At 42.4% G+C, this 18452-nt stretch overlaps 1 protein-coding gene across 2 annotated transcripts in view; it reads left to right on the top strand.

Moving 5' to 3' along the window:
* The first annotated feature begins 791 nt into the window (after nucleotides 1–791).
* The window catches only part of ticrr (TopBP1-interacting, checkpoint, and replication regulator), a 47746-nt gene continuing 30085 nt past the window's right edge, over nucleotides 792–18452 (top strand). Inside the window, exons 1-6 of one of the 2 annotated variants that reach the window (XM_043677252.2) lie at nucleotides 792–1580; nucleotides 4134–4455; nucleotides 12861–13093; nucleotides 13335–13572; nucleotides 16432–16561; nucleotides 16846–16979. In XM_043677252.2, the coding sequence (XP_043533187.2) occupies nucleotides 996–1580; nucleotides 4134–4455; nucleotides 12861–13093; nucleotides 13335–13572; nucleotides 16432–16561; nucleotides 16846–16979 (1642 nt within the window). In that variant the 5' untranslated portion in view covers nucleotides 792–995. Of the gene's footprint in view, nucleotides 1581–3457; nucleotides 3576–4133; nucleotides 4456–12860; nucleotides 13094–13334; nucleotides 13573–16431; nucleotides 16562–16845; nucleotides 16980–18452 lie in introns of those variants that run through there. The other variant, XM_087981160.1, reaches the window with a different exon arrangement.

Below are 18452 nucleotides of genomic sequence, written 5' to 3'. Positions count from 1 at the left end.
CAAGTACAACATTTAAAATGCATCTGGACAGGTACATGGGTAGGATATGTGCCAAATGCTGGCAAATAGGACTAGATTGATTTAGGATATTTGGTCAGCAGACACAAGACAAACGTGTCAGTTCCTGTGCTGTATAATACTGCCATTATATGACTCTATGATGAAAAGCTTTCGCAACGAACAACAAAGCAGCGTAAGATCAAGACAGGGAGACACCTCTGCTGCTAGCCCCATGGCAAAGTGATAGTGGTGATTGTGCTCTTGCCCCAGAGTCAGAAGGTTGGGGGTTTAAATCCTACTTCCTGAGGTCCATGCCATCTTTTGGATAATGAGTTAACCCAAGGACCCCATGGGCCCTGTCAAGTGGAAGTACAAAGTACTGAATTGGGGCATTATTTTAAAGAGAAGCAGTGGAAATAGGTCTGACCAATATTCCTCAATGGACATTAACACAGAGATAACGAGACCTTCTTCTGTACAAATAAGTTTCTATCCCTGGCAAGAGTGACATTGTTACAATATATTTAAAAGGACAAACGGCAGAGTAGGCCTTCGCAACCTAACGATCCCATTGGCTAGACCCTGCTGTTTACAATCCGGCTGTCCAATCGAAGACTGGTGCTAGCTCTGTCCATGGCGATTGGCTAACGGTCGCAGCGCAATGTCCAATCACAGCGTCACAACGCGCAGCCGCATTCCAAGAGGGCCAATCAGCGATGGCGGATCCGCGTGTATTGGCCAATCGCCAAGGAGCCAGCGTGACGGATGTTGGACCAATCGGAGGAGCGGCACAGTTGGGGAATTGTCCAATGGGCAGACACAGCGGTGGGTTTGTGACCAATGGGCGTTGGGGATGGAAAGGGCGCCAAGAATTGTCGGTTGAAGCTCGGAATCGCGGCGGTTCCGGGACAGTGGCGGAGCCCGTATTGAGGGCCTTTTCCCTCAGACTCTAGGAGCAGCGAGTGCCAGGCCGTATCCGGGGGGGGGGGTCGGCCATGGTTTCTCACAACATCGCTTTCCTGGTGGACACGGCGGCGGAACCTGGCTTGGTGCGCCGGGCCGCTCTGCGAGTGCTACTGCACTCAGCCTGTGGCTCCGGCCTCCACAACGTCCGCTGGGCTTTCAAACTCTTCGACCCGGCGGCGGCGAGGGCGAGAGGCCGCCGCGGCTCCCGGGGTCACGGCTTCAGGGAGCTGCGGCTCCGGCACCTTGAGGAGCTCGAGGAGGCCCTGAGCCGGGCGGCGGCGGAGCGGGAGCGGGGGCCCGCCGTCGCCTCCGCCACTCAGACCGCGTTGATCGAGGCCTTGTCGGACTATCAGTGGGACCGGCCGGACATCACCTCCCCCGCCAAGTCCCGCCGGGGGTCAGGAGCTGAGGCCCCGCAGCCACGAGCTCGGAGTTCGCTCTTCCTCTTCGCCCCCTGCCCGCACTCCCGGGATCAGTTACTCGGCTTCCTACAGCTCCCCGCTAGCCACAGCTGCCAGCAACTGGCCGAGAAAATTATCCCGGCTTCAGTACGGACCCTGCTGTCCAGCCATTCCATCGCCCTCCATTGGGTGGACACCCAGTGCCTCCAGCAGGTATCTGCTCTTTAATATCTCGTTTAAAGTCCTGTCCCTGCTTTCAATTTCTCGCCCCACCCACTACCAGCCCCCTCCCCAATTTCGCCCTTTCCCGAGTTTCGCCCCCTCTCCCTCGTGCCCCTCACTTCGCCCTCCACGTTATTTTGTTCCCGATTTCGTCCCACCCCGTCCTCGCTTTGTACCCCCTTCTCTCACTTGGACCCCTCCTTTCCCCTCTCACTTGGCACCCCCCCCCCCCCCCCCCACACACACGCGCACACACACGCACACACTTTATCATCCGCGACATTATCTTGCTCCCCTCACTTCGTTTCTCTCGTTCCACATTTCAGCTCCCTCCCCCCCCCCCCCCCCCCGTCTCACCACCTTCCACTCACATCAGTAATTTCTTACAAGTCTCAAAGAGCTCTGCCCATCAGTCGAGAAGAAATAAACGTGGTTGAATTAAACTTAAAAGATAACAATTTATACAGCAAACGTTCAAGCAAAATCAGAAAGAATCTAAATAAGTGATTGCACTTTAACATCTATAAAATGCACTTTTCCTGCAGTGCCTACTGGCCATAGAAGGTTTCAGATATTGAATGCACCCTTTCCAAAGCCACCAGATCCAGTCCTACTCCAAGACTTGACATGATTTTGGTTGACATTTCAGTGCTGTATTGTGGGAATATTGTACTTGTGGATAAAAGGTAAAACCACTATTATCTGCCAATACTGGTTAATATTAAAAGGAATATTCATTTGGCACCTGTGGAATTGCACAGATTTCTGATGTCCCAATTTGCATATTTATTATGACTTTCAGGGACTTTTGTGCATAAATTGATAGATGCATTCTCCTACATATCAAATAACTGAGTGTTTTGCCACATAAATTGTGCTTTAGTATGTCCTCTAAGGTTTACTAGTTTATGGGAAAAGAATTGGTCAGATTATGTTGGTCCCTGTACTTATGAATGCTCAACAACAGCCAATGTAAATTTTGTAGCTACTACATAGTATGCATAAGATTTAATATGTAATTGTATAAAGCATATCTATCCAAGTGGAATGTTAAACTGCTAATCCTGCTCCTCGGCAATTGAAAGTGTAGAGAAGTATCCATGCTAATGTTTTTCCTTTACCAATTTATCAAAAACCTGATTGTTTTAATATTTGTGATCGTGATGTGTACACCTGAGTTGTATATGCCCAACTATCAGTTACTACATTTCCAAAAAGTAATTAATCAGATAAAATTCTTTAGCTTGTTCTGAAAACCGATAAGCATTTATCATTTCTAAGTAGGCCTCTTCCATACAATGAATTTTTTTTTTCTTATTTCAAAATATACTTTATTCATTTTAAAAAAAATTAATCACTAAAGCAGTTTGATTCTGTGGTCTTAGCTTATGGAAAACATACAAACATTGAAGTTTGACTTTCCTGACAGTTCCAGCAGACGCAAGGCATTTCTTAGGCAGCGGGAGAGTCCGATAACTGAACAGACCCTCATTGTGCTTTGGCCAAATGACCTTAGATGGTGGTCTTTCCCCACTGCGCCTTGGCAAACACTTGGTCGAGGTTAATTCCTTGTACTGGACAACTAACAAGATCTGGGCAGACCAAAGAACATCTTGCATAGAGTTGATGGTCCTCCAGGTATAGTCAACATTTGTCTTTGTTTGTGTCCTGGAGAACAGAGCATAGAGTCCTGCATCAAGGAGTTGCTTGGGGCAAATCTTGACAAGAACCACTGCATCTGTCTCCAGAATTATTTGGCAAAGATACATTCCAGCAGATGTGACAATCTCTACTTCCCACAGCTGCTTCAAGAATGGCGTGGTGCCGAGAATCTCCGTGTACATGAAGCATCTCACATGTAGTGTCCTTTTTGCCACCAGCCAAGCGGCGTCTTGCTGCTTGTTGGAAAGTTCTGGCGATGAGGCTTATTTATGCTACTGATCACACTGAACATTGATGTAAAGTGGTGAATTTTCACTCGGCATTGTAAGAGATTGACTCATATTTTTGTCACATTGTGTTTTGCATTTGTCACGCATACAAATTGCAGTCACAGCATTAATTATTTCTTGTTGCTTTTCTTGACTCATAATTGACTTTTAAGAACTGGGTGACAGCAATTGGCCTCTAATTTACCTCTAGAATGCAAAGCAATGTATAGCTTTAAAGGAAATTTCTAGGCTGCAGACCTTTGGAGTCACAGGCTGAGCCAATCTAGTTCTCAAAAGCTGTGCAACTGTCCTATTTGCAGCTCTGTCTTTTCCTTGCTACTTGATTGTTTTTAATTTTGATGGTCTGTTTTGGGTGAATGTCAACTATTCTAAAGTAGTATTAACTGACGTGTGCAGAGATCAAAAAGGTGGGTGAGGATCGTGTTGTTGACCTGGTGGATATTTATTCCTCAAACAATGTAATGAAAACAGATTATTAAGTCATTCCATTGTACCCCATTGTTTGTATGAGACTTTGCTGTGCACATGTTTTGCTTTTATGATTTGTATGTTTTAGTTTTACGGAAACCTTGTGTTTCTATTTCCTTTCTAGTTCGTTGGAACGTCTGATCATATTGGGTATAAAGTCGTCTCTGAAGTGATGCACTTAGTTGGTGGAAGTTTAATTCCCTTTGCAGCTTTAATGCAACTTTCAGTTAATGACTCTGCATTATTATTGGGCAAAACTTCTCAAGTTGGTCAAAAGAAGACTGCTTTTGAGAAGAATGGAGTAGTTAAAAAGGAATTTGTGAAACTGAGGAAAACAGTAGAAGCTGTCTTTCCATTTGATTGCAGTATGAATTACTTTGTGAACGCTGAAAGTTTCTATCGGAAGATGTTTCCTCTTCAGCAAGGATTGCTGACTATCTCACAAGGTAATTATAATCCCTTTTCCTGCCGTTGTCAGTTTTGAAAGTCTACGTTCTGTATATTAATGAAAATGTTTTTTTTTTAATTCCCTGCCTTGAATTCTATTGAGGCATTTTAGCTTTACCTTGCTGAAGTTCCAAGGTAACAGTTACTAACGGCACAAAGCACCTTCCACTTTTGTCAAATCTAATTTCTGATTTTAATCTGGAGTGTGGGAGCAATCTGAGTCAAATTTCCTCTGCAAGACATTTTAATTTGACAGCCAGGGAATGCCAATCCATTGTCATGTCAAAATTGTTCAGGGCTATGATTTCCTGTGACTTTTACAACTCTCCAGAAGATTATTTTCAAAGTTTCATAAATGCAACCTGAAGTATGAACAATCATGGGTATACATATTGAATTTTGTCTGTTTAGTATTTGATTTATAGCTGTTCTAATGGGCGGGATATTAACTTTTTTTTCTCCCTCACTTATTACCCAATATATAATTAAATTTGGTGAATGGAGTATTGCAAACTTATTGTGCTTACTCTTAATAATTCATATTTCTATTATTTGTGCGAAATGAGACCATCTGCCTGGTCTTTGCTCTTATTAAGATCCTATTTACTATTTAAAAAGTGTAGATAGTTCTCCTTCTGTTTTGGGCAAAATTTCATCCTCAACACCATCCAAGTGAATTAACTGACTCTCTGATTTCATGGTGTTGCCTCATGCTGTGTGCAACACAGTTGCTGAAGCCATGCATAAATGCTGCCTTTAAAAATAGGTTATTGAATGTGAATGTGAAGATCGACTGACTGGGACTCCTTTAGTGCTGGGAGCTTGAATGAGGAGCAATTTGTCAGGTGTGTCCAGGGTTTGTTTTTTTCAAGCAGTAGGTGGAGTGTCCAATGAGTGATGGGGCCATACTGGACGTGGAAATGGGAAATGAGCCTGGTCAGGTGATCAAAGTTCAGTGGGGAAGCATTTTGGGAATAGTGACCCTGTTTCCCTATGTTTTCGGATACTTATGGATAAGGACAAGAATGGACTTCAGATGAAGGTGTTAAATCGGTGGAAAAACAAGTATAACTGAATTAGGCAATAATTGGCGAATGTGGTTTGGGAGTGGCTGTTTGAGGGTAAATCCCATTCTGACATGTAAGAGTCTTTTAAGGACCAGTAGATTAGAGTGCAGGACGGGGATGTTCTTGTGAAAATGAAGGACAGGGATGGTAGGGTTCGGGAACCTTGGATGACAGAAAATTATCAGTTTAGACAAGGAGAAAGGAAACAAACCTAAGGTCTGGGCAACTAAAAACAAAGTTTGATTAGATTAGATTCCCTGCAGTATGGAAACAGGCCCTTCTTGAAGGATATAGAGAAAGTAGGAAGGTGCTCAAACGGGGAGTTAGGAGGGCAAAAAGGGGAGCAGTGGTAAGAAGAATCCCAAGGCATTTTATACATATATTAAGAGCAAGAGCGTAGCTCGGGAAAGAGGTAAGCTCAGGCGAAAGTGAGGACTGCAGATGCTGGAGATTTAGAGACGAGAATGTGATGCTCAAAGCACAGCAGGTCAGGCAGCATCTGAGGAGCAGGAGAATTGATGTTTCGGGGCAAAAATCAGTAGGCTCACTCAAGCATAAAGAGGGGAAGTTATGTGTGGAGTCAGAGGAAATAGGTTCTTACTTCATTTATAGGGATTTAAGTGTGTCCAGCTAAGCCAGCATTCACTGTCCATCCCTAATTGCCCAGAGGGTAGTTGAGAGTCAACCATATTTTGTGGGTCTGGACTCACATCTAAGCCAGTAGAGTCACATTTAGTACATTAGTGAGCCAGGAGGGTTTTTTTCTGATAATTAACGGTGGTTTCATGGTGATCGTTTGACTCTTTCTTTTCACTGAATTCAAATTCCACCAACTGCTGTGGTGGGATTCGAACCCAGGTCCCCGGAACATTACCTGGCCTCCTTAATGTGTACTTTGGTGAAAACCGATGCAAAGTGAGGGATGTTGAGGTTGGAAAAAGGTGTGTGAATACTCTCGAGCAGGTCAACATAATGGAGGAAGAAGTGTTGAGTGTTTTGAAGTATGTTAAGGTAGACAAATCCCAAGGCAAACAGGATCTATCCCAGGATACTGTGGGAGGAAAAGGAAGAAACAACTGGGGCCTGAACAGACATCTTTGCATCCTCTTTGGTGTCAGGCAAAGTTCCAGAGGAGTGGAGAATGATCAATGTTGTTCCTTGGGGTTAACAAAGGAAACAGGTAATCCAGGTAATTACAAGCCAGTGAGTCTGACATCAGTGGTGGGAAGCTTGGAGAAAATACAGAGAGATAGAATTTATTCACATTAGAAAGTGAATAGACTTGTTCATGTTAGACAGGATGGGTTTCTGCGGAGAAGGTCATGTCTCATCAACTTAATTGAGTTTTTTGAGGAGGGGACAAGAATGATTGAAGGAAAGGCAGTGGATGTCTTCCATGTGGACTTTAGTAAGACATTTGTTAAGGTAGCTAATGGTAGACTCATACAGAAGACAGAGTGGATTTGTTGTTGGTCCGTTCACCTAGCTGGTAGGTTGTTGGCAGATATTTCATTCCATTTCTAAGTGACATCATCAGTGCTGTTTTGCCACCTGTGAAGTGCTGCTGTATTGTTCCACTTTGAATTTGTGGTGCTATTTGAGCTGTTTCTGATTGGTGCCAGTTTTATTTTTCCATTGCAGCAGTTTGTATATTGGGTCCAGGTCCACGTGTTTGTTGATGGGAGTCTGAGGATGAGTACTATGCTTCCAGGAATTCACTTGCCGTTCTTTATTTGGCCTGTCCTAGTGTTGTTGTGTTGTCCCAGCCAAACCCGTGGCTCTTGTTGTCCGTGTGCATGGATACCAGGGATAGTTGGTCATGTCACTTGGTTGCTAGTTTGTGTTCATGGATGTGGGTCGCTAGTTGTCTGCCTGTTTGTCCTACATCGTGCTCAGTGCAGACGCTGCATGAGATTTTATAAATTGCATTTGTCCTGCACATAGTGGGTGTTGAGTTCTTCTACAGCTCAGCGAACAGGCCAACAACAAATCCACGAGGTAAAAACAATGACTTCAGATGCTGGAAACCAGATTCTGGATCAGTGGTGCTGAAGAGCACAGCAATTCAGGCAGCATCCGAGGATAGGCAAAATCGACGTTTCGGGCAAAAGCCCTTCATCAGGAATAAAGGCAGAGAGCCTGGAGCGTGGAGAGATAAGCTAGAGGAGGGTGGGGGTGGGGAGAAAGTAGCATAGAGTACAATAGGTCAGTGGGGGAGGAGATGAAGGTGATAGGTCAGGGAGGAGAGGGTGGAGTGGGTAGGTGGAAAAGGAGCTGGGCAGGTCGGACAAGTCCGGACAAGTCAAGGGGATCGTGTTGCTGGAGGTTAGAAACTAGGATGAGGTGGGGGAAGGGGAAATGAGGAAGCTGTTGAAATCCACATTGATGCCCTGGGGTTGAAGTGTTCCGAGGCGGAAGATGAGGCGTTCTTCTTCCATGCGTCTGGTGGTGAGGGAGTGGCGGTGGAGGAGGCCCAGCACCTCCATATCCTTGGGAGGGGGAGTTGAAATGTTGAGCCACGGGGCGGTTTGGTTGATTGGTGCGGGTGTCTCGGAGATGTTCCCTAAAGCGCTCTGCTTGGAGGCGCCCAGTCTCCCCAATGTAGAGGAGACCGCATCGGGAGCAACGGATACAATAAATGATATTAGTGGATGTGCATGTAAAACTTTGATGGATGTGGAAGGCTCCTTTAAGGCCTTTGATGGAGGTGAGGGAGGAGGTGTGGGCACAGGTTTTACAGTTCCTGCGGTGGCAGGGGAAAGTGCCAGGATGGGAGGGTGGGTCATAGGGGGGCGTGGACCTGACCAGGTAGTCACGGAGGGAATGGTCTTTGCGGAAGGCGGAGAGGGGTGGGGAGGGAAATATATCCCTGGTGGTGGGGTCTGTTTGGAGGTGGCGGAAATGTCGGCGGATGATTTGGTTTATGCGAAGGTTGGTAGGGTGGAAGGTGAGCACCAGGGGATTTCTGTCCTTGTTGCGGTTGGAGGGGTTGGGTCTGAGGGCGGAGGTGCGGGATGTGGATGAGATGCGTTGGAGGGCATCTTTAACCACGTGGGAAGGGAAATTGCGGTCTCTAAAGAAGGAGGCCATCTGGTGTGTTCTATGGTGGAACTGCTCCTCCTGGGAGCAGATACGGTGGAGGCGGAGGTGAGCCTGCTAGATGGATGCAAAACTGGCCTGGTAGATAGGCAGGTGGGCAGAGGGGGTGGAATTGCCCTATTAGTAAGGAATGAAATTAAATCAATAGTAAGAAACCAAGTTAGGTCAGATGATGTAGAATCTGTCTGAGTAGAATTGAGGAACCACTAAAGTAACAAAGCAAAGTTGTAGTGATCATGGGGGGTTTCAAAATGCAGGTGGACTGGGAAAATCAGCTAGTTAGTGGTTCGCACTAAGGAGGAGAAAGTGAGGTCTGCAGATGCTGGAGATCAAAGTTGAAACTTTATTGCTGGAACAGCACAGCAGGTCAGGCAGCATCCAGGGAACAGGAGATTCGACGTTTCGGGCACAGGCCCTTCTTCTTAGTTCGCACTAAGGAACCACGAAGGAATTTGGAATGTCTATGAGCAGTTTGTGATGGAGCCCACAAGAGAACAGACAATACTGTATTAGTGTCATGCAATGAGGCAGACTTGATAAGGGAGCTGGACGTGAAGGAACCCTTAGGAAGCAGTGATCATAACATGATCAAATTTACTCTGTAATTTGAGAGAGAGAAGATAGAATCAGAGGTAACAGTATTTCAGCTGAATAAAGGCAACTACAGGGCATTAGGGAGGAGCTGGGTAGAATTGACTGAGGGGGAAGCTGAGCATGAAAAAAACAGTGGAACAGCAATGGCAGGAGTTTCTGGGAGTAATTCAGGAGGCACAGCAGAGATTCATCTGGAGGAAAAAGCATGGTACAGGGTGGATGAGGCAACCATGACTGACTAGGAAAGTCAGAGATAGCATAATAGCTAAAAAAAAGCTTATAAAGTAGTGAAGAACAGTGGGAAACACGAGGATTGGGAAGCTTACAAAGACAAACAGAGGGCGACAAAAAAAAGAGGGTGAAGATTAAATATGAGGTTAGCTAGCCAGTGATATAAAGGAAGACAGTAAGAGTTCGTTTAGATATATAAAGAGCAAAAGAGAGGAAAAAGTGGACATTAGGCAGGTGGAAAATGATGCAGGAGAGATGATGGTGGGGACTTGCGGAACGTTTCAGAGAACACCTCTGGGACACCTGCACCAACCAACCCAACTGCCCTGTGGCTGAACACTTTAATTCCCCCTCCCACACTGCCAAGGACATGCAGGTCCTTGGTCTTCTCCATCGCCAGACCATGGCAACATGACACCTAGAGGAAGAGCGACTCATCTTCCGCCGAGGAACCTTCCAACCACAAGGGATGAATACAGATTTCTCCAGCTTCCTCATTTCCCCTCCCCCCACCTTTTCTCAGTCCCAACCCTCAGACTCAGCACCGCCTTCTTGACCTGCAATCTTCTTCCTGACCTCTCCGGCCTATCACCCTCACCTTAACCTCCTTCCACCTATCGCATTCCCAACGCCCCTCCCCCAAGTCCCTCCTATCTACCTTTTATCTTAGCCTGCTTGGCACACCCTCCTCATTCCTGAAGAAGGGCTTATGCCCGAAGCTCGATTCTCCTTCTCCTTTGATGCTGCCTGACCTGCACTTTTCCAACAACACATTTTTAAGCTCTACACCCTTGAGTTCTAAGGGAGCTAGCTGAAGAGATAGTGGAGGTGTTAGTGGTAATCTGTTAGGGATCACTAGAATCAAGGACAGTCCCAGAGGACTGGAAAATTACTAAGATAACAACATGCTTATTTTAAAAGGGAGTAAGGCAGAAGATGGAAAATTATAGACCAGTTAGCCTAACCTTGATCATGTGTAAGATCCTGGAATCCATCATGAAGGATCAGATTTCTGCATACTTGGAAGTGTACGATAAAATAGGGCAGAGTCAGCATAGTTTTGTCAAGGGTTGGTCATGCCTGACAAATCTGCTAGAAGTCTTTGCAGAAGTAATGAAACTTACAGAATACTGGATGGCCTGGACCAAGTGGATGTTGTGAAGATGCTTACATCGGTAGGGGAGCCTGGGACCCAAGATTACAGCGTTGGGGTAAAGGGAAGACTCCTTTAGAATGGAGATGAGGAGAAACTCCTTCAGCCAGAGAGTGGTGAATGTATGGAATTCACTGGCACAGAAGCTGGTCATTGAGTGTATTTAAGACAAAGATAAATAGGTTCTTGATTGTAAAGGGGATCAAGGATTACAGGGAGAAAAATGGTGAATGGGGTTGAGAAACCTATCAGCCATAATTGAATGGCGCAGCACATTTGATGGCCTGCATGACCTAACTTCTGCTCCTGTGTCTTATGGTTATAGAAGATACAGTATCAGTAAAAAAGTACTTTTTGGAATGGGGATCAGAGCTGGGGCCTTCATTGTTTGTTTGTAATATAATTAATCTGGAGGAAAATGTAGGTCGTCTGATTACTAAGTTGCAGGTGACACCAAAATTGGCCATAGTTGTAGATAGTGAGGATTGTCAGAGGATACAGCAGAAAAATGGCAGATGGAGTTTAATCTAGTCACATACGAGATGATGCATTTTGGAAGCTTAAATTTGGGTGTGAATGACAACACCCTTAAGTGCATCAACATACAGAGGAGTCTGGGTATACAGGTCCACAGATTCCTGAAAGTGGCAACACCGGTGGATAAGTGGTCAAGAAGGCATACGACGCACTTGCCTTCATCGGTCGGGACATTCAATATAAAAGTTGACTAGCTATATTACAGCTATACAAAACTTTAGTTAGGCTACATTTGAGATATTACATGCAGTTCTGATCGCCACACTACCAGAACGATCACTGGAAAGATGGAAGCTGAGGAGTGACCCCTGATAGAGGGCTACAAAATTGAGAGGCATAAATAAAGTGGTTAGTCAGAGGCATTTCTCAGGGTGAAAATGTCAACTACAAAAGGACATAGATTCAAGGTGAAAGTTTAGAGGAGAAGTGCAGGGAAAACATTTTGCACAGGGTTGTGGCTGCCTGGAATACAGTGCAAAGAGGTGGTGGAAGCTCACATGTTAGCAATGTTTAAGGCTAATCTTGATAGACACGTGAACAAGAGGCCAATAGATGGACAGAAACTGCACATAGACAAAAAAATAGTGGCTTTAAATAAGGATAAGGAATTGGCACAGGCTTGCCAACGGGCCTGTTCTTGTTGTAGTAGAATTTATTTAGCAGGGATCTGTGAGAGCAAAAAAAAATCAACAGTACTCAAAAAAACATCAATTGAATTGACAATAATCAGCTTTTATTGTAAATACTGCAGCAGTTCAGCTGAGACTTGGAAAGAGGAGGGATCCAGATTGTTCCGTTTCCCTTCAAAGTTTCGCTCCTTTACAAAAGAAAAGGAACACATATTATAGACTTTAAAATGTCCTGAGCAATTACAGATTATCATGAAATGTGCATCACCTGTAACACTGAACCTTAGTCTAAAGAAAAATTAATAATTTGCATCATGACATAACTCTGTTTCTATTATATGGAGCTTTTGTTTAGACTAAGATCTGCAGTTCGAAATATTCTGCAGTTCAGAGCCGTGAAAATGATTACTGAAGTTTTATCAAACTTATGGAATTTGTTTACATTCAGCCTGGCCCTGAAAGCTGTTTCTGACATTTTGTCTTTTAACTTACTGAATTATAACTTGAGAATTGATCAATTTTTTTCCCCCCATCATACAATGTTAAATGTTGCCCACAATACCACATTGCGTTTTATTATATTGTACGTGGTATCTTTGGAACATTTTTGAAAGTTTTAAAAGGTGCTACTTCTAATGCAAACTTTTCCAGTTGAGGTTTTATTTTATTGTTTTATTGGACAAATGGATAAGGTCAAGAAGGCATATGGCATACTTCATTGATCAGGCATAGAAGTATAAAAAAGTTATGTGCAGCTGTATACAACTTCAGTTGACCACATTTGGAATTTTATGTACAGTTCTAGTCATTACAGTACCAGAAGGATGTGGAGGCTTTGGAGAGGTTACAGAAATGGTTTATCAGGATGTTGCATGGTTTGGAGGGGATGAGCTCTGAGGGGAAATTGGATAAACTTGGTTTGTTTTCATTTGAACATCAAAGGATGAGGGGCGAACCTGATGGAAGTTTACAGTATAGATGGAGCATATTGTGTCGGCACAGTCTTGGTGGGCCGAAGGTCCTGTGCCTGTGCTATACTGTTCTTTCTGTTATAACTCAAAATTGTAAAAATTATGGTTTCTGGTCATGAACAGGGGAGAAGGTAGTGCACTGTCCTGTCACTTTGGAGCCAGTTACTTGTCAGAAAAACGTAACTGTGCCCATGAGCATCATCGTAAAAGGAGCTGTCAAAGATTGGGATCAGCAAAGGACTAATCAGTTGTCAAGACATGCTTGGATTCTACAACGTGCTAAACAAAAGGAAACAAAAGAGAATTATTTTCTTCAACGACTTCTGGAGCAAATGACCTACAATGATATATATCTGGTAGGTATTTTCATTGTATTATTTCCTGTTACGGTCATACTTTTCTCCCCTGGGATTTTATTTGTCACTCATTTAAAAGATTTGATCATAAAAGGTATCTTTTCAAACATCGTTTTTGATATTAATCACATTGTTCTACTTAGTAGTCAGTCAAAATATAGTCTGCATATTGGGAAAACTAATAGAAAAAATGTTTGCAATACAATCAAAAATGTTATGTGCTTTTTCATATTTTTTCCAGGTTGTTGATGTGGAGATAAATAATTGTTTGCCCCCGTGTACAGGACTACTGTCTCCCCTACTTAGTGGCACTGCAGTGCTTACATTAATCTCTCGGGAACAAGAACCAGAGGTCGAAGAGCTTCTTTTGCAGGCTGAAGTAACTGAGAGCAACCAGACAATGTCGTTGGAGGTCATGGATGCTGTAGACCGAGCATTGACTCTGTCCTCTGATTTTGCTGAACATTTACCCAGTTCCGGTAAGAAAGAGCAGTAGTAGCATTAATTTTGTATATGGTTTTATACCTCCTCTTGTTAAGTGCATCAAGAATACTTTCTAGTAATTTCTTAGTTCTTTGGTATAGTCTTGTTAATTTTAGATGATAGGACTTGACAAACATTAGTGAGATGTGAAACTTTATGGATAAAACATATTTGTGATGTTGGTATCTTTGAATGAGAATGTTGATATTTGCTGGATGGGGAAGTATTTAAGTACTGTACAAAAGAACTCTGAATCAGATAAACTGAAGATTGTTCTATCCATTGTTAAAATACTAGAAATTTCATAACAAGTTTGGCAATTGGTGCTGAGTCTTTGTCATCTTGTTACGAGGTCTGGTATTACACTTTTCAGAGCTGTCATTGGTCCTGTGGCTATCAGGAATTCAGTAAGTGCAGGCTTTTGGCTCATGTAATCATACTGTACTTGCACATCAAAAATGACCAGACTGTTTAAAAAAAATTAACCCCAAGGTATTAAGTAAACTGCTGGAAAATGAACTTTTTTCAAGTCTTGTTTTCTATATGTATTATTATTATATAGTGTTCAAAATTGACAGATTTAGTTATATATCTTTTTTTAATGGATGAAGAAGCCTTGCGGCCAAATTTGGTTATGTTGGGCAGTTCACAAATAGTTATAGTCAAATCGTGGAACATGGATATTGATTCAACATCCGGTATGAAATTTGATGTATTGAATTTGAATAGAGCAACCAGAAGATCCTTAAAGACTAAAATGCTAAGTATTAGGGAAATGTAAAATGAAATCAAAACAAAATGCTGGAAATAAACTATCTGAGAGACTGTTTTTCTGTGCATTTTTGGTTTTATGTGTTTATTATTTATTATAAACTTTGATCCTGCCTTTAGTAATGTTTTATAATGTGATTGCGTGTAAGCTGTAAGGTAAGTAAATATGTTGTCTACTGTATAGTGAAGTGTTTTAATGGCGCAACTTGTTTGCTAGGTTTGTGCACTGTGATCTACAAATGCTAAAGAACTAGTATGAAATGTTCATATTTATATTTGCAGTGCTGTATCTTTGTTTATGCTAAATAAATTGTTTAATTTTAAAAATATTGTTCAATTTGATGTTTGAGCTGTATCCTGCTGAAATATTGTTCCACGAATTGTTGACAATCTTCCAAATCCAATCTAATGTCTGATTTTTTAAATAACAAAATTTAATTTGATTTGCGGTTCCCCAGTGTTTATAAGTGGCTTGTTGATGCTAATATAATCAACCCGGTGTTTGTTTTGGATTATCTATGTGCACCTTAGTAAACTTGTAATCTTTTTATATCAACTTGTTCCGGCATACTATGACCCACCTTGGATGGGTCGGACTTGAACTGAAATCATCTGTCCCAGTGATAGGGCACGACAATTGTACCAGAAGACCCTAATGTAACTCGTTATTGACATTTTCTCATTCAAATTTATTAGATAACAAAATTTTTGTGTAAAAGCCATTTTGAGTTATGAGGAGTTGATAGTATATGGCAGTAATGATAATGGATTAACAATGTTAGTTGAGTTTATTATTTCCTATTACATAGAGGTTTTCAATAATAACGAGAGCTGTATGCTGCTGCATTACTCCAATTGCTATTTAAATTATCTTAAATGCTCGAAGACAGCAATGATTTCTATAGCGATTAAATTTAACAGTGGGCTCTTGTGCGGTGTAGTGTCTCTACCTCTGAGGCAAGAGGCCTTTGTTAAAATCTGACCTGCTTCAGAGGTGTGTTGTAACACATTTGAACAGGTTGATTGGCTTTATTTCAGGATATTTTTCAGTTTTGTCTGGGGCTATGGTCTCTGTTTAAAGCAGTACTATTTGACTGGTTTGTATTCCATTACTCTTCCCTAAAATCAAACTCTACGAGAGAAAGGGAATAAATCACACAGTAGCCCAGCAAAGGAACATTTTTTTTTCAATGAAGTTGAATAAATTATGGGTTTATAATTTATAACTCAAGTTATAAATTGGGCCCCATTTACTAGCATTTCATTTCTAACTTTGTAAATTTAAACAGCCAGAAATCTTTTTAATACAAATCAAGTACGAAACATACAAATAATAAATAGCGATCTTTAAACAGCTCACAAATCTGATTAGATGAAGCATACCTTAGTCAAGGAATCTAGAAAGAATAAGCTTGTCGTCCATTTTGGCTAGTCCAAAAAATTGTTACCCAATCCTCAAATACACTTAACCTTGCTGTGAGTTTTTCCGTGCTGTCTGCCTATTAGCTGAGGATTCCATTCCATGAATTCATTATGCACTTGAATCCATGTTTTCTGCCTCTGAAATTTGTAAGAGATCAAAATGTCAGTGAGGTTTGATTTTTCTAATTTTGTAATCTTGTGGGGGTGGGAGAGAGGGGGGTAGGTGGCATGGTCGCTCAGTGGTTAACACTGCTGCCTCACAGCGCCAGAAACCCGGGTTCGATTCCGACCTCGGGTGACTGTGTGGAGTTTGCACATTCTCCCCGTGTCTGCATGGATTTCCTCCAAGTGCTCCGGTTTCCTCCCACAATCCAAAGATGTGCAGGTCAAGTGAACTGGCTATGATAAATTGCCCATAGTGTTAGTCAGGGATAAATATAGGATAGGGGAATGGGTCTGGGTGGGTTGCTGTTCGGAGAGTCGGTGTGGACTTGTTGGGCCAAATGGCCTGTTTCCATACTGTAGGAAATCTTTTTTTTTAAAAAAGCAAAAGTAAAATAACATAACCCTTCTCTTCCCAATGTGATAAATATCAAGCTGCCAAATCTGGCTAATGATATACATTAAAATTTCAAATTGAACTTTGTCTTTTCTTCCATAAGAAGTTACTCTTCCACATTGGGTACAACTAGAGCTGGCTGAGACTTCACAACAAAGGATTTCTTTTGCTGAAGGCTGGTTTCCATTATCTGAGTTATCAGGACCGAGTTCTACTCTAATGAAATCATTCAGGTAACATGATTAAATTGTCGTGTCAAAAGTGTACACTTTTCAATAAAGTTGAATAACTTATGTAAAACAGTTTATGAAATACTGACACAATGAAATTCTGGCCTCATTTGCTGGCATAGAAATTTAAAAAGCTCCATGAGATTACATTTGTGTTGTTGTAACATACCTGTACTCTAAGGGAATCATTCAGGTAACTTGATTAAATTGTAGTGATAAAGGTGTACTCTACGGACGATTAAGTTACAGTTTCCTAAAGCCTTCTGAACTTGCTGTTTGTGCATTAGGTCAATGCAAGGAGTTGATGAGAAAGCTAACGTGGACTATGAAACCTCCCTAACTAATCAGTTAGCTGAGTTCTACCAGAAGAAATCTGCAGATGAAGCTGAAGTTGCAGACCATGGGGTAAAAAGAAGACAGCGTAAGTGTAGAATAACTTGCTTGGAATTTAAAGAAGAATGTTAACAGGAGATTGCCTTGATGCTTTTTCTCCCTTTTCCCCACATTCTACAGTTGGTTCCCTTTCTGTTCCAAAAGTGATGTCTCAATTATGGTACTGTTCCTTGCCAATGATTTAATTGATCAATATTGTGATCTCAAACATTGAATATCAACATGCTGTTCAAATGTGTAAGGCAAGGTAGATTCTGATTCAAGATAAATCATATTCAAATTAGACTCATAGACATTTACACTGCAGAAGAAGAATATTTGGGCCATCATGTCATCACTGGTCAACAACGATCTGATTCCACTATAATCCCATTTTCCAGCTTTTGGCCTATAGCCCTGGAGGCTGTGGCAACACAAGTGAATATCTAAACATCGCTTAAGTGTTATGGCAGTTTCTGACTCAACCACTCTTTCTTTCAGGCAGAATGTGCCAGACTCCCACCATCCTCTGAATGAGAACATTTCTACTTGACTCTTCTCTTGACCCTTACCTTGAACCTTATTTCAAAGCCCCCAGTTATTCATCCCACTTTTATTGGGACAAGTGCCTTTGCATTTACACTGCCCCACATAACCTCGCACCTCTATCTGGTTCCCTCTCATCCATCATTTCCATGGGAAACAACTATAGCCCATCCAATTTTTCCTTACAGCTCACAAATCCCTGCACAGGCAGCATCCTGGTAAATCTCCTCTGCACCTTCCCTGGTGCTATCTCACACCAGAACTGTGTGCAGTATTCCAGTTGTGGCCTAACAAGTGTTTTGTGCAGTTCCAGTGTATCCTTTTTCTGTATTCCATATCCCCTACTAATAATGGCAAAAATACCATATGTCACCTTATCTATTTGCCATGCTACCTTCAGGGATCTGTGACTAGACACACCAACGTCCTCTGACCTTTAGTACTTTTCAGAGTCCCACCATTCATAGTGTGATGCCTGGTGTAATAATGTTGTTTCTCTCCAACTGCATACATCCCCCTTTTCCAGGTTGAATTCCATTTATCACTACGCTCTGAATAGTCCATTGAGGTTCTCTTGCAGTTTACGGCAATCCTCCCCACTATTTAAAACCCTGCCATATTTGTGTCATCTGTGAGCTTATTGATACAGTTATGTCCAAATCATTCATGTGTACTGCATACTTCTATGACCCCAGAACTGAGGCTTGTAGTACTCTACTGGAAACAGACTTCCAGTCACAGAAACATCCCAGTATCATCAACCTCTGCTTTAGCTCTGGATCCAAAATTGGCTTAATATACCATTTTGTCTTGGATCCCATGCGCTCTTACTTTCTTGGCCAGTCTATGATGTGGGACCTTATCAGAAGCTTGCTTAAATACATTGATCTGGCATTGAATGCATTGCCATCGTCAACACTCCTGATTACCCCTACAACAGACTGGATCTCAGCTGTGAAACACAATGCCATTATTA

This window comes from Chiloscyllium plagiosum, unplaced genomic scaffold (genome assembly GCF_037043375.1).
Source record: "Chiloscyllium plagiosum isolate Xiang-an unplaced genomic scaffold, Cpla_swu_hap1 HiC_scaffold_39, whole genome shotgun sequence".
Lineage (NCBI taxonomy): Eukaryota > Metazoa > Chordata > Chondrichthyes > Orectolobiformes > Hemiscylliidae > Chiloscyllium > Chiloscyllium plagiosum.
This window is presented reverse-complemented; position numbering and strand designations above follow the sequence as displayed.